This window comes from Pleurodeles waltl, chromosome 1_2, assembly GCF_031143425.1.
Source record: "Pleurodeles waltl isolate 20211129_DDA chromosome 1_2, aPleWal1.hap1.20221129, whole genome shotgun sequence".
NCBI lineage: Eukaryota > Metazoa > Chordata > Amphibia > Caudata > Salamandridae > Pleurodeles > Pleurodeles waltl.
This window is the reverse complement of record NC_090437.1, coordinates 631,865,166-631,880,961: the sequence shown is the minus strand read 5'-3', so window position 1 is coordinate 631,880,961 and position 15,796 is coordinate 631,865,166. Positions and strand designations below refer to the sequence as shown.

The 15,796-nt window shown below is 43.8% G+C and overlaps 1 protein-coding gene across 1 annotated transcript in view; it reads left to right on the top strand.

Moving 5' to 3' along the window:
- The window catches only part of EXOSC9 (exosome component 9), a 235,145-nt gene that overhangs the window by 195,806 nt on the left and 23,543 nt on the right, over positions 1-15,796 (top strand). The window contains exons 10-11 of the mRNA XM_069242553.1: positions 3,007-3,191; positions 14,452-14,530. Coding sequence (XP_069098654.1) covers positions 3,007-3,191; positions 14,452-14,530 — 264 coding nt within the window. The remainder of the gene's footprint in view (positions 1-3,006; positions 3,192-14,451; positions 14,531-15,796) is intronic.

Sequence of the window (15,796 nt, the reverse complement as noted above, 5' to 3'; positions counted from 1 at the left end):
TACATTGCGAACCCGACGCTTGTTTGCACACTGCACCCGGCTGCCCCCGCGGTGCTGAGGGTCTGCCCTCCGAAGACGCGGGTACTTACCTGCTGGCAGACCGGAACCGGGGCACCCCCTTCTCTCCATTGAAGCCTATGCGTTTTGGGCACCACTTTGAACTCTGCACCTGACCGGCCCTGAGCTGCTGGTGTGGTGACTTTGGGGTTGCTCTGAACCCCCAACAGTGGGCTACCTTGGACCCCAATTTGAACCCCGTAGGTGGTTTACTTACCTGCAAGAACTAACAATACTTTACCTCCCCCAGGAACTGTGAAAATTGCAGTGTGTCCACTTTTAAAACAGCTAAAGGTGTTTTATGTAAAAAGTATATATGCTATTGTGATTATTCAAAGTTCCTAGAGTACTTACCTGCAATACCTTTCAAATGAGAGATTACATGTAGAATTTGAACCTGTGGTTCTTAAAATAAACTCAGTTGTGTTCCTCATTTATTGCCTGTGTGTATGTACAACAAATGCTTAACACTACTCCTTTGATAAGCCTACTGCTCGACCACACTACCACAAAATAGAGCAGTAGTATTATCTCTTTTTGCCACTATCTTACCTCTAAGGGGAACCCTTGGACTCTGTGCATGCTATTCCTTACTTTGAAATAGCACATATAGAGCCAACTTCCTACACAAGGTATCCTTACAACTACATTCCTTCTGTGTATTACCTCAGCCCACAGTCTGTGAAATTACAACTCTATCCTGCCATGAACCGTACATTCTGTTCCATAAGAGCAAGGTTGTATTGAAACTCGTAGTGTCAGATTTTCATGGTAATCAGACCATTTAAGTACCTGCTGAGGAGAGAGCGACCTTCATATTATTGATATTATGAGTTTTGAACTTCTGCCTGGATAAGATTAAAAACCTTAGACAGTCATAATACCTATTTATGAATTATGGAACTGTCCGAATGTTGTAGGCACAATTAAACAATCCACTTCTAGGTGGACAGTCCTTTGCATTTTATTATTTTATCAGATGGTTAATAATACTCTCCCTGGTAGACGTAAGCACCACATTATTAGAGGCAAAGATTATCCTGTGGCTGTACTAAGAAATGTCACAATTTCTCAAATATATAAAGCTGTCACTTATTTTGCACACCATTGCATCCAAGGCATTATTGTCTTGAGTCTGACTTTAGGGCTTGTGCCCAGGTATGCCAGACTTTGTGTAAAACACATGATCCCTTGTTCATTTCCTGCTTATTCTGTGGTATGGATTTGCTATTCTGGGTTTTGCTAGTGACTTTTGTTTAGGATCCATAATTCCCTAGGATAGATTTTGTAAAACCAAACAACTTTTTTTCTTCCCCTCACAAAGTAAAGCCCATTTCTAAATCGGGCATTGGTAGATGAATAGTTACATTTTTACATGCATGTTACACTAAATTCAAAAGAACTGTCTTCACTTCCTAGAGCACATTCTACTCACAAAATAGTGGCTTCAGTCGTTTTCCTAAGCAGTATACCTACAGCTGATATATGTAAAACAACTACATGGTCTACACCACACAGCTTTACTAAACACTAGTGTGTGGTTGTTGCAGCACTCCAAGATAATATTGGTCAAGCAGTGCTGCGCACACTTTTCCAGACAACTGCAACACCCACAGGTTAGCCACTGCTTTTGGTGGGTACTGCTTTACAGTCTGTGCAAAGCATGTGTATGTACAGCCACACGTCATCAAACAGAAAACGTTACTTAGCCAGTAAGCATCTGTTTGTGGCATTCACATGCACCCACCCTCTTCCCTGGACACGTTTGGCCATTCCAGTTCATTTACATTCTCATTTGCATGACGTTCTCTTTACTTACACTTCCTCTACACTCCATTCACATCTGCCTGCTAGAAAACAATCTAACAATGGAGTAGAGCCCATGCGCATTACCACCAAGAGGAGTCACTACCTCGTGACTCGAAAGACTTTTTAGAAGAAAAACAACTTGCACACTTCCGGACCCAACACTAGATGGCAGGAGTATGCAAAGCATGTGAATCTACAGCACTACGTGCACAAACAGATGCTTACAGGATAAAAAATGTTTTATTTTCTCTGTCAGCCATGATGACAGTAGGCTGTTGGGTTAAAAAGGCCTCCCTGGCCCAGAAAAGACCTATCCTCCCTTAAAACAACTTGCAGTACTTCAGTGGGAAGATAGGGCTGGTTCAAATCAAGGGAAGATTTTGTGTTCACTAAAAGGTTAAATCAGAGATCTGCCAGGAGACTCCCTCACGTGACGACGTGCTGTAGAAATCTAAGTTATGGTGCCCTCTAAGGGGAGTAGAAGAGCTTAATTGTCCACCTCAGTGGCTGACGTTTGGATGCTTTTAAGTGAGGTAGATGTGCTACTAAATTAATGTTTCAGGCCTATGGCCGTTTTAACACTGTATACTGCTATTTTAATGTACTGGGGATTCCAGCTTGATGAAGAAGAATGATTCAAGCATGCAAGATACCAGCATTGGAGAACTGGGAGTCACAGGTAAGTAGCCAATTTCTTCGTAAACGGTTGACTTTTGTGGTAACCACTGGTTCAGTATTGTAAGCGGGACCACGGCCTAAACAGTTTCTACCATTTGACTCTCAAAATAATTCACAAAAATACAGGTACAGGTATAATTAAACAAATACACAAAGCATGAAATATTACATTTGATTCACAAACACAAAATTACACATATTTAATTTTTAACAGGAAAGTTGGATGATTTCAAAATTCTGTTTTATTTCTAAGACAGAGCGATCTGGTAGACTATAGCATATCACTTTCTTTTTGCTCCTAATGCATGCTCTTGTTTTGTGCACATACCAGTGCTTCAGTTCAGGCCACCAGTAGTTAATATTGTAAGTTGTGGCAGTAGTCTGTTACTAGAACAACTGGCAGCTTTGTGCATGAATGCATTGTATCCTGTGTATTACCTATTATTTCCTCAACTACTCTAGTGCGTTTACTCCTGTATTGCGCACTCCAGGTACAGCCCAAATTGGAGAGGGCTTGGAAAGTACCTGGAGAGATCTTGAAGAATCGGATGTGGAAGAAGACGACGAAAGCAATAATGAAATTACAATTAAAGCCAACCATGGTATGGATATAGATGTCACAGCTGTGGAGCAAGCAGCTCGTTTTGGCAAGTATTTGAATATATTTACTAGTTTTGTTTAACATTGTTTAGTTGTGCTTTTAGTACTAAGCAGGCCGTGTGACATAGACCTAAACAGATATTGATATTTTATCTATTTGTATAATTGTAGTAGCAACTATGGTTTGAAAGGTATCAGAATGCTTGCAAGAGAAAGCATGCGCATAACCCTCATGACAAAGAGAGGCCTTTCATAGTTGGAAGAGGGAGGGTAGATTGCAAGAAGTTTACAAAAGTAGAAAAATGCCCTGGGGTAAGAGCAGGAAGTTATTGTGTTACTCCTTATTGAAAGAATGGTCATGTCCTTTCTGCCGGAAAAGAAAAAGGTCTGTATGAGGAATCTACTAATAAAGGCATTTCAAATTGAAGTTGGTAGCGTTGTGGCTGCTTGCACTTGACTGTTTCAGGCTTTTAAATATTTCTGATTATTTTGTTTGAGAGATTACTGAAAGGTGGGGTGCAAGGCCTTTTCTTGGGGCCTTGTAGCAGTATCTTGTTTTGAGGAAAGTTGTTTAACAGGTGTCATGGGGCCACACAAATGTTATGTACCAGCTTAATACCAACATCCATACTTGTAGGCACTTCAATTTATCAAGGTATTAAGGAATATTTGTCACAGTAGTGATAGTGAGGACTAGCAATCCGGCTTGCTTTTGGAGGATGAAGATTTTAGAAACTCAGATTTAGTGTGATCGGTTAAACACTTAAGCTTCAGTGGTTTTCTTAAAAAACAGAAAGTGACTTTATTACCAGGCATGTAGTACAGAATAATTACAACTAAGAACACACTAAAAATAAAGTGATAGGCTGGATCTGGGCCCGAGAAGGTTCTATCACACAGCTCCTTAACACTAAGTGCTAGATTTTTTATGAGTGTTATTCTGGATCATTTATGATGAATGTACATCTGAGATCTCCTGTTATGTTGATTGAACTGATTTTCACTAGGGACAGCTTGTAGGCAGTGCTTAAGGTAGGGACAGCTGGTAGGCATTCCTTCTGCGGTGCTAAAGGTAAAACAGTTTGTTTCCTTGGAATATATTTTTGCTATAGCTGCTTTCCATTACTTCATAGTCTGTATTGAGACAGCTCAACCCTCTCGCCCACTCCCACCCCGCCAACACCTCCCTTAAAGTTTGGGGTGATATACTCAAAATTGTTTACCAGATATTTTTTGTCATTGAACTATTTGGGTGGAAGATTACAGGAAGCATAACTGTTGGATTTTTTGTGATAAGACTCCACCATTTCTGTACCATTGAAATGCATTTTTTGAAAGAAAACTGTTTTCTCTCACAATTTTCTCATGGAAATTACACTATTCTGTCCCAGAACTATGGTAAGAACAAAATCTGTATATTCTCAAATATCTTCCTCAGTCATGTTTAACTTTTCTAATTCCAGTTTTACAGATTTAGATTTTCTAGTCCCGTTGGCACTAAGGGTTCATTCGATGTGCCAGCCTCAATCAGAAACCAGTTGGACTGGAAGCAACTCACAGCCCACTCAGCAGTGTTTGCGTGAGATGTGCCTCGGGTAACGATCAGTTCCTTGACACATAAGAACAGTGGAACACCAAACCAATGAATTACACTCTCAAAAACACCAGAAAATGGGAAATGTTTGAAAACATTTTAACCATGCCAAGGAGGCATTTCCTTATAACAACTCTTAGTGTACACAATATGAATGTAACCACAATAAAAATCTGGCAGCATGAAAGTTTACTACAAGGGCAAACAGATAGGATTCCAACGTAGCTGCTATGTGTTACTACCCTGATTTTGATACTTCTAAATAGTATACTGTAAGGAAATGCCTCAATGGCATGGTTACCTCCTCACTTTTTTGCCTTTGCTGATGCTAAGATTTGATTGAAAGTGTGCTGGGACCCTGCTAACCAGGCCCCAGCACCAGTGTTCTTTCCCTAAACTGTACCTTTGTTTCCACAATTGGCACAACTCTGGCACTCAGATAAGTCCCTTGTAACTGGTACCAAGGGCCCTGATGCCAGGGAAGGTCTCTGAGGGCTGCAGCATGTCTTATGCCACCCTGTGGACCCCTCACTCAGCACATGCACACTGCCTCACAGCTGTGTGTGCTGGTGGGGAGAAAAAGACTATGTTGACATGTCTGCCATAGTGCCATGCCAACCTCACACTTCCTGTGGCACTACCAACCTCACATCCCTAAGGCAGGGTGCACTATACCACAGGTGGGGGCATATGTGCATGAGCACTATGCCCCTACAGTGTCTAAGCAAAACCTTAGACATTGTAAGTGCAGGGTAGCCATAAGAGTATATGGTCTGAGAGTTTGTCAGACATGAACTCCACAGTTCCATAATGGCTACAGGGAAATCTGGGAAGTTCGGTATCAAACTTCTCAGCACAATAAATGCACACTGATGCCATTGTGGAATTTATTGTAAAATGCACCCAGAGGGCATCATAGAGATGCCCCCTGAATACCAATCCGACTACTATTGTTAGGCTGACCAGTTCCTGCCACAAACCAGACGAGTTGCTGGCCACATGTGGAGAGTGCCTTTGTCACTCTGTGGCCAGGAACAAAGCCTGTCCTGGGTGGAGGTGCTTCCCACCTCCCCCTGCAGGAACTGTAACACCTGGCGGTGAGCCTCACCCCTTTTGTTACAGCGCCCCAGGGCATCCCAGCTAGTGGAGATGCCCGCCCCTCCGGCCACTGACCCCACTTTTGGCAGCAAGGCTGGAGGAGATAATGAGAAAAACAAGGAGGAGTCCACCCACCAGTCAGGACAGCGCCTAAGGTGTGTTGAGCTGAGGTGACCCCTGCCTTTAGAAATTCTCCATCTTAGTTTTGTAGGATTCCCCCAATAGGATTAGGGATGTGCCCCCCGTCCCCACAGGGAGGAGGCACAAAGAGGGTGTAGCCACCCTCCAGGACAGTAGCCGTTGGCTACTGCCCTCCCAGACCTAAACACGCCCCTAAATTTAGTATTTAGTGGCACCCCAGAACCCAGGAAATCAGATTCCTGCAACCTGAACTACAAAGAAGGACTGCTGACTTACAAGCCTGCAGAGACAACGGACAACGACAATTGCTTTGGCCCCAGCCCTTCCGGCTTGTCTCCAGAGTCGAAAACCTGCAACCAGCGACGCATCCAACAGGGACAAGCGACCTCTGAAGCCTCAGAGGACTGCCCTGACCCCCCAGGACCAAGAAACTCCTGTGAGCAGCAGCTTTGCTCAATAACTGCTACATCTTTGCAACAAAGAAGCAATTTTCAAAGAACTCACTCTTCCCACCGGAAGCGTGAGACTTCACACTCTGCACCCGATGCCCCTGGCTTGAGATCCAGAGAACAAACACCACAGGGAGGACTCCCCGGCGACTGCGACCTCGTGAGTAGCCCGAGACAACCCCCTGGACCCTCACTGCAACGCCTGCAGAGAGAATCCAGAGGCTCCCCCTGACCGCGACTGCCTGTAACAAGGCTCCCGACGCCTGGACCAAGCACTGCACCCCGACGCCTGGACCAAGCACTGCACCCGCAGCCCCCAGGACCTGAAGGAACCGGACCTCCGTGCAAGGGTGACCCCCACGCGACCCTCTGCCTAGCACATGTGGTGGCTGTCCCGGGAAGCCCCCCCCCTGTGCCTGCCTGCACCGCCAGAGTGACCCCCAGGTCCCTCCATTGTTTCCTATCTAAAACCCGACGCCGGCTCTGCACACTGCACCCGGCCACCCTGTGCTGCTGAGGGTGTGTTTTGTGGGCCAACTTGTGTGTCGTCAGCCCCCCACCCCCAGTGCTCTACAAAACCCCCCTGGTCTGCCCCCGAGGACGCAGGTACTTACATGCTGGCAGACTGGAACCGGAGCACCCCTGTTCTCCATAGGCACCTATGTGTTTTGGGCACCTCTTTGACCTCTGCACTTGACCGGCCCTGAGCTGCTGGTGTGGTAACTTTGGTGTTGTCCTGATTCCCTAGCGGTGGGCTGCCTATGCCCAGGAACTGAGACTTGGAAGTGTCTTACTTACCTCACAAACTAACCAATACTTACCTCCCCCAGGAACTGTTGATTGGTGCACTGTCTACTTTTAAACTTTTTTTTTACAAAGACTGTATATGATATTGCTTTAATTCAAAGTTCCTAACTTACCTGTGTGGAGTACGTTTAATTGTATGTGTTTACTTCAAATCTTGAACCTGTGGTTCTTAAAATAAACTAAGAAAAGTAATTTTTCTGTATAAAAACTATTGGCCTGGAGTAAGTCTTTGAGTGTGTGTTCCTCATTTTTTGCTTGTGTGTGTACAACAAATGCTTAACACTACCCTCTTATAAGCCTACTGTTTACACTACCACAAAATAGAGCATTAGAATTAGCTAATTTTGCCACTGTCTTATCTCTAAGGGGAACCCTTGGACTCTGTGCACACCATCTCTTACTTTGAGATAGTATATACAGAGCCAACTTCCTACATATACTAATTGTAACAAGTAAAAGCTCATCAAGTTTAAAAGATAGTTCACACCCTCATACCTGTTTACGACAATAGAGATTATATTCTATTGAATAGCAAGCCTGTTATTTTCTTCCTACAGGAGCAGCTGTGAGTGATAAAGCCAACCCGATAGTCAGCGAAGGCTGATTGCCTTCTAACAGACTTCAGTTGTGCGCAGTCTGTCCTGATGTCACTTGGCATGAAGGTCCTCTCTAACTCCTAGAGTCTGGCTTTTAGAAAATTATTCAGTAATTGTTGAAAATGTTTGGAAGAAACGAATAACATAGTGACAAGATAAGTTGCTACTTATTTTCATGCTAAGAGATTGTGACTTTTGTGAAAGGCCTCAAAATGTAACACACAATTAGCAACCTCTAGAAACTGCCCACTTTTCCATAATAATGATTTAGAGAAAGATTAAATAGTACAAATATATTCCTGTAAGTTTGACTCTCACCTTTGAAGAACACAGTAACAAATTAAAATGTGCATTCTGTTAATCACATCTTCTCCCGTGATTAACACACATAACTCAAAGAAGAGTAATGTGCAGAGAATAAAAGACCTAATAATTACAACAATGTGAGGAAAAAAAGTCTGACGTGTTGAGTAAGACGTACTCCCAGCAGCAGCAGTCTTCGTTGATTTCCAAAGTTCTTTTGCACCTTCATCACAGACCACACAGCAAATCAAGGCCTTGAAGTGGGGCGTGTGGCAAATGTTTAGAATACTTTTGACTCCCTTTGACCCCTTGGTCGCTACATGGGTCTCCAATCGATTTAATACTGGCAGGTCCTCCTCCCACATAGTCTGTCCCTTTGGCACCCGTTACTGCCCATGTACTGATGCCGGTACAAGCTTTTACAACAGCCCCACGGACAAGAACGATTTCCACCGCACAGACACCCATGCCAGACCCCCAAAAGATGTTTGCCTGAACTTGACTGATTTCATGTTACGAAATAGCTAAAGCATGACAGATTGTCATGCTACCTGTAGAAAATCTCCCTTTCTCTTTAGTCACTCTGTAGAGAGCAACGCAGGAAGATGGTCATCTAATTAGTATGCTGTCCTGCCGCATACCTAATCGCTGCTAACATGTGGCCTCACAGCTGCTTTACTCCTGCTAAGAGAGGTGCTGCAGTGATTGAGAACCCCTGGTACAGACATTGGCAGTGAAACTGTGACTCTTAGCTGACCACGGAGACACCTTTTACTCGTGTGTGCGAGCTGGGCCTACAAAGGGACTGAGCCACGAGCTGATGCACTGCAGAATGCTGCACGGGGGCAGAGATTTCTACACCAACTCGCTGGATTCCAGGCCGTTATCAGCTTTTTACACCACAAGGGGACACCCTGAGCCAGAGGAGTTTGTAGGGCTGTAATCCCAGATGCAGCTGCTGGTAAATTCAGTTCCTGAGGGCCCTGTTGGGGCCATTCCAATCCAGTAGAGCTGGGGAGCAAATCACTGCAGTGAAGACTGCCTACAGCTCATCCTAGGCTGCGTGCTCGCCTGAGAGGGATTCAAATTGTCCTGTTGGAAAGACTTCCTCCCCACCCCAAACATCGATGTGCTCTGGTCTGACGGTACACCCCTGAGGCACTTAGCGTCTGCTGTTGGCTGTGTGGAGAGCAGAATGGTGGATTACAACGGCCCCTGGACTCTGAGGTCAGATAGGCCTCAGGCTGAGGAGCAGAGGGATACTGCCTGGGGCTGCTGCATCACCAGGGGTACTGAGAGAGGAGTGGATTGATGTGCCTGTATGCTGTTGATTTATCTATCCTGATGGTTATTCCACATTAAACTGTGGATTGAGATGGAGCCCCAGAAGCCGGCCTCGTTGAGCGTGCTGACACTGCATATATGTCGAACAATTATTTTAGAAATTCGCAAAAAATATTTAGTCAATTAAAAATCAAAAATAATAACTAAAGACAATTTGGAGAGTTTCCGTGTGGTCACAGAATCGACAAAATGGTATCAGCAAATGCAAAGTCTTTATCCCACCGCTCTTCCACCAAATGTAGGAGGCTGGCCCTCTATGTAGTGTACGAACTAGGCACACTGTGTAGGAGGTCCAGGCAACCACACGTTGGTTTCCAGAGGCAAAAGCTAGATCACCTAATGCTCTCATTTTGGAAGTAGCTTGTTTGAGCAGTTAGGCTAATCTTGGAGAGGAGAGATGCAAAGCATTTGTGGTACTCGAAGTATCAATCATTCATCTCACACATTCGAAGGAATGACTCCAGACCAATTTATAAAAATACTTCAGATTTTTAGATAATTTTAAGACCAAGATTATCAAAACTGGTTAGGTACTTTTTAAGATATGGATTTTTGAAGTTTTAATTAATGCAGTCTTTCTGTGCGTAATTACGCACCATAGGACTCAATAGGCAGTCGCTTTTAAAAATGCATATAAAATTACACAGTGGGTTTACCAGGTTCTGCTCTGGCAGGTTAGTCCAGGTCGTCGGTGGGCACACTGCCAGCTGGAAAGGCTCGGGCGGCTCCTAGTTCCAGCGGGTGCATCATTGAAAAGTCTCTTGGAGCAGGTGCAGGGCCAATGAGGAGGTCCCCTTTTGGAAAACGGTGGTTCTTGCAGATTTAAAGGTGGTGCCTTGGGTTCCCCTTCTGGTGTTGAGATCGCAAGGGTTGTGGGGCCCTGGGGGCACAGCTGGTTCCACGTTGCTGGGCAGCTGGGTGCAGAGCGAGTTGGTAATCCAAGAGCTGTGCACAACGGAGTCCTTTGGAGCTGGGGTAAGTCTCTCTGAGGGCTGCGTACAGGACATCTGGGGCACTCGGATGGGAGTTCTGGGGTGTTCCTGAAGTCCCTCGACTGGGGCTTCCTCCTGATCATTTTTCAGCTCTGGGGGAGCTGGATTTCTTATTGTCTGATGTCATCTGAACAGTACCCAGGGTATTGGTTCAGTACGGCAACCAGAGGGCGCAGTGCCACAAAACTTGGCACGCTTGCAGGGTTTGTCCTGGTGGTCGTCGGTGTGTCGTCTGGTCTGGTTGCGACTTCCAGTTTGGGAGATAGTGGCCGGTCAGTGAGGTGACACTTGGTTGCTGGTTTTTTATTGGTTGCAGAGTGGTACCTCCACTCAGAAGGGAGATCTTGGGTGATTTGTGAAGTCTGGAGGTCCTCTGGGTTTCTTGAGGTCAGTCTAGTGTGCAGCTCCTCCTACGCAGCGATTGAAAGGTCCTGGGTTCAGCAGGCAGGAATTTCTTGTGCAGCAGGTCCACAGTTCTCATGCCTTGGTTCTTCTTTGGGCTGGTCATCTTTGTCCCTTCAAATCTAATCTCTCAGTCCAGGGATGCCCACTAAATACTGAATTTAGTGGGTGTAGGTAACCTGGTAATGTTCAGTAGGACACTTAACTTTGGATGGCTACACCCACTATAGTAACCATTTCCTGTGGGAAGGGTCACTGCCCTAAACCTAATTGGCTACTTTCCTTCCATTCAGGATGAAGGAAAATGAAAGGGAGGGTCCACCTTGCAGGCAATACCTTAGGGGTGGTGCATGCCAGGTGAGGCCACTCCTCCTACCCTTTGTTAGGGTCCCGCCTTTGCTGGAAGTTTGAAAGGGGGAGGCCAGCTGCTACTAGCAACAGGCTTGGGGGTCGATTTTCAAGGGAGTAAGCCCTTTGAAGCTCACCGCCAAGACCGTGCATATTCCTGAGAGAGAGGGGGTGGAAGCTCCTCCACCCAGCAAGGGCATTGTCTGACAAACAGGAAAGGCAGGGCTCTCCCCCTAGGTTTGTATATTGGGTGTCTGGAGGTGGCAGCTGGATAGGACCAGTCAGCAACAATGCCAGGACAGTTAGCTTTTGCAGGGGGCACCTCTAAGGTGACCTATGGGTACATTTAGGGATAAATCCAATACTTGCACCAATTTGGATTTATCATTCTGAGTTGTTTGATATCAAACAGCCCAGGGTTCAGAGTGGCCATCATGTAGCTGGGTCATGTTGACCACTGTCCAGCACATGTTAAAATGGCTGCTCTGTTCACTCACTATGTCCCAGGTTTGGCAAGAACACAGTGGGGGCATATTGCAAATGCAATTATGCCCTCATATATAATAATAATATGGAACACCCTGTCTTAGGTCTGTAAGGCCTGCCAGAAGAGTGTCTTACTAGTAGTAAATGCAGTGTATGGTGGACAGGGCACACAGGTAGTGTGCCATGTCGAGTTTGTGGTTTAGGTTTGCACCAGAACACTCAGCCTGCAATTGCAGTGCTGGGTGCATCTGGATGCATCGCACTAGAGGGTGGCGCAATCATTGATGCTGCCCTCCAGGGCCTACCCATAGTACCCCATGCTCTCAGCACATAGGTGCCTGCTTACTAGTGACTTATAGTGGTAGCTAAGGGTGTATCTAATTGTGCCAATGCATCACAACAGATTTAGGGAAAGATCTCTGGCTCTGGTTAGTGGGGGCCCTGGGCACTACAATTTCTAGGACACATCAAGCAAAAAGTGGAGGGATAAACATGTAAAAAAGAGGCCCTCTTTCACACCTGCGAAGCAGAAAACAATCTAACAGTGTAGTCAAGGACCACGTGCATTACAAGCAAGAGGAGTGACCATACCAAATTCTCCAGTTTCTTAACTTAAATCAAATTGAAAGTTGGTGAACTGGATCAGAAGCAGTGGACATATCTATTTAGGCAACATACAAGGTTAACTACGTCTTGACATTTGTTTTGTGTTTGAAGATCAGTTATCTGTTGTTGAACTGTTGGCACGGAATCCCATCCATTCAACTGAAACTCACTGTCTTGCTTATCCCATATACTAGATGTACAAAGAGTACCTCTTGTAGAACCTGTTGTAAAATAGTTACCCTGATCTACTCTTGAGCCCTTATTATAAATGGGTAAAATTAGACTCCCTTACAGAGACTTAGACGTTTTGAGCATTGCAGAACTAACATTAAATAGAGAATATGGACCATTACCCAAGTTGGCAATGCTACATTTGCTATAGATATGCTATCTGAACCTTGGGCGAAGATGTTTATGATTGACTTGTAAAGTTTGTGCTGTTCACCGAAGTTGAGATAGTATTAGTGTCATAATTAGTGCTCGGGCTTAATCTTCACAGTAGCATGGTCATCAGTCTGTATAACATTCATTATTCGATACAGAGTTAAAAATGAGGCTTCCAAGTATTTCCGTTATTTGGGATGGCCTTAAAGCTCCAGTTCTCACCTTGTGGTACAGAAAAGACGTCCATCAAATCAACCCTAGCAGCTCCGTTTCCTATTTTTTGTTGAGACTGGCCTTGAAGTTTGCATTGGACCTCACATTGCCTTCACAAGTTTGCTGGAAGATTAGGTTTATGTAATACCGTATTTATTAAATACTGAAATCAACTTAAAATATCCAACTGACTAGCAAGCAGAACCTCCACAATATTCAGGAGTCAGTTTAGGTTCACCAACAACCCAATATTCCATTTTATGTTTCTTAAATCAATAAATTATACTCACTGGAAGGAGTACATGACCGGCCAAAGGTTTACTTGCTGTGAAATTAAAGTAGATGATAGTCGCAAAGCACCTTTTATGTCGCCTTTAGAACCCTGAGGCTCTTAACAATGTTGTAATTAATAAGTATATAGTAATTCAATGAGCAACAAGACCCTTTGTTCCAAGTTTATACCCAGGGAATGCCCCCCATGGTCTACCATTTGAGTGTCACATTCAGCACATGAGCCCAGCCTAACAGGCAGATTCTTGTCATACCCTTTAGTAAATAAGAGGCTGATTTAAGAACCACACTACCTCCACCTGACACAGGTCATTTTCTTGGCATGTCTTTGTAGAGCTATTGTACAGGCAGCCAGGAGAAAGCACTGAGGGGTAATACTGGTGTAGCAAATAAGGACAAAGTATTTTCCGTTATTGACAGATGTTAAGGGGGGGGGCATTGAAAACAAGGTCAAACCGCTTTTTTAATAGATTAAATTAAAGTGGGTTTAAATGCGAGGTCTTGATAATTATCGGGGTCACTGGAATTGTGATTCAACGGCTGCAGCTCTTTTCACATATTAATGAATTTGCCACATCTGTCATCTTCATCTGCTGCATAATCTGCAGATTTTAACAAACAAAAATTATTTCTAGCTGAAAGGGGTCAAAAGTTACTATGAATGTGGCAACATGGGTTTGCGCACAGTGGAATGCCTTTACAAAGGTTAACTGGTTATCTTTCAGTTGCTTGTTTTTGTATTTGATTTCTGAACTTTGCACAGATATTATTACCATGTTTAAAATGACAAAATAATGAAGTAATGAGATCAAGAAATGTGCTGCATTATGTTGTATAATTTTACTTTCCTTGCCGCATAAGGTAGTCATCTCTCTCACATAATTTGGTGCTCCCATGCTGCATAATTCCAGAAGCCCTGATAAATATATTTAACTAACTCGCAGTTCTAATTGATTGAAAAATCAGAGACACTTGCAAGAACTCCCTTTCCATGCTAAAGCAACCGCCATGGTCAGAACCATCTGTTTCCAAATCACAAAAACCTGCCATGGTCCTTGCATACGCATGGAGGATCCATGAAAATTAGTGGTAGTTTTGCTTAAGAAAGTTCAGTGTTCCGATTTGAAAACAATTATTGAACTTCATGATGTGTATAGTTATCACGTTTAAGATAACAGCATTCTTCTTAAAATCAAACCAGATTGTAGCCCTCCAGATCCAAGAATAAGTTACTTTTATGTTTTTTTAATTAGCTGAGGCGGTTGTGCTGTCTGACAGTGAGGAAGAGGAAGTTGTTGTTTTGAAACCGGAAATAGCAGAACATAATTCCAGGTAAGTGCATAAAACGTCTTTTGGGGGTGCGGGGGTGAGGTAAAAAAGGATGTTGCAGGGAAATTGTGTAAATTGGCTCGGAAATTGTAAAGGCACTCTAATTTCAATATATGGTTTAACGAACAGTGCAATACAGCGGTAGGTTTTTGTCCTGAACTTGATGGTGCTTTGGATGACTTATCTCTTAAGAATACAGCATATTTTTATCTTTGATCCACCTGAAGTATGTCTACTGTGAGCATCAAATTAACATAATTGGTCCACTGAGCATTTAATTGGTTTGCCATCACAAATGTTAGGTTTCTCTAATAAAGTTCCTTGAGTGTCACATAATCTGGGGCAGGTGTCTCAAACCAGTTGATCGGGAGCTACCAGTGGCTCCCAGACACCTAAGTAGCTTGTGTCCCTGAGTTTATTTTTAAATAAGCTGAGGGTCACATTCTCCTTCTAAAGTTAAGGGAAGGCTGTGTTTGTTTTGCATTATTATCATCTGGTTGCAGATAGATTTTTAAAAATGGGAGAAACAAAGTGCAGAAAAATGTTCTATATTTGTAACATTTTGTGCAGAAAAGTTTCCTACACTTTACATTTTTCCCATTTAAAAAAAAATGGTTGTATGTTTGTTATGCATGTAACAGTGCCACATATGGTGAAAGGAAAGTCCTGTGCAGCAAGTGAATGCAACACAGGCTCTCCATTACCCATACACAAATGTCCCATTCATAAATACACTTGTTCATACATCCCCTAAAAACCACACTCTCACGGGTGCATATGGTAGCCCTGTCATATATGCCTCTAGTATTTTGTTTAAACCATTGTATCTGGCTTTACGGACACAAGCCTAAAGTCAATGAAGCTGGCCGTGGGGTTGTCTGGTAACAATGCACGAGTTGTTCAGCCTTCAGTAGCTCACTATGATTTTCACTGATCGGAAATAACTCTCAATACATAAAAGGTTGGCGACTCCTGATCTGGAGACTTTATACAAATGAAAATGCTTCGGCCTTTGCTAAACTAATAAAAATGCACTTTGACTTTGTTCTGTGCTGTTGACTTGTAGTACGTTCTAGCTGTCTGATCCACATCTGGAAACATTTATCACTCCATTTCAGTAGTTACATTCTTTATCACCAAATTGACACAAACTCATGACAGGATATTCTTTGTTCTCACTGACAAAGTGTAGGAAGTTGGCTCTGTATGTGCTATTTCAAAGTAAGGAATAGCATGCACAGAGTCCAAGGGTTCCCCTTAGAGGTAAAA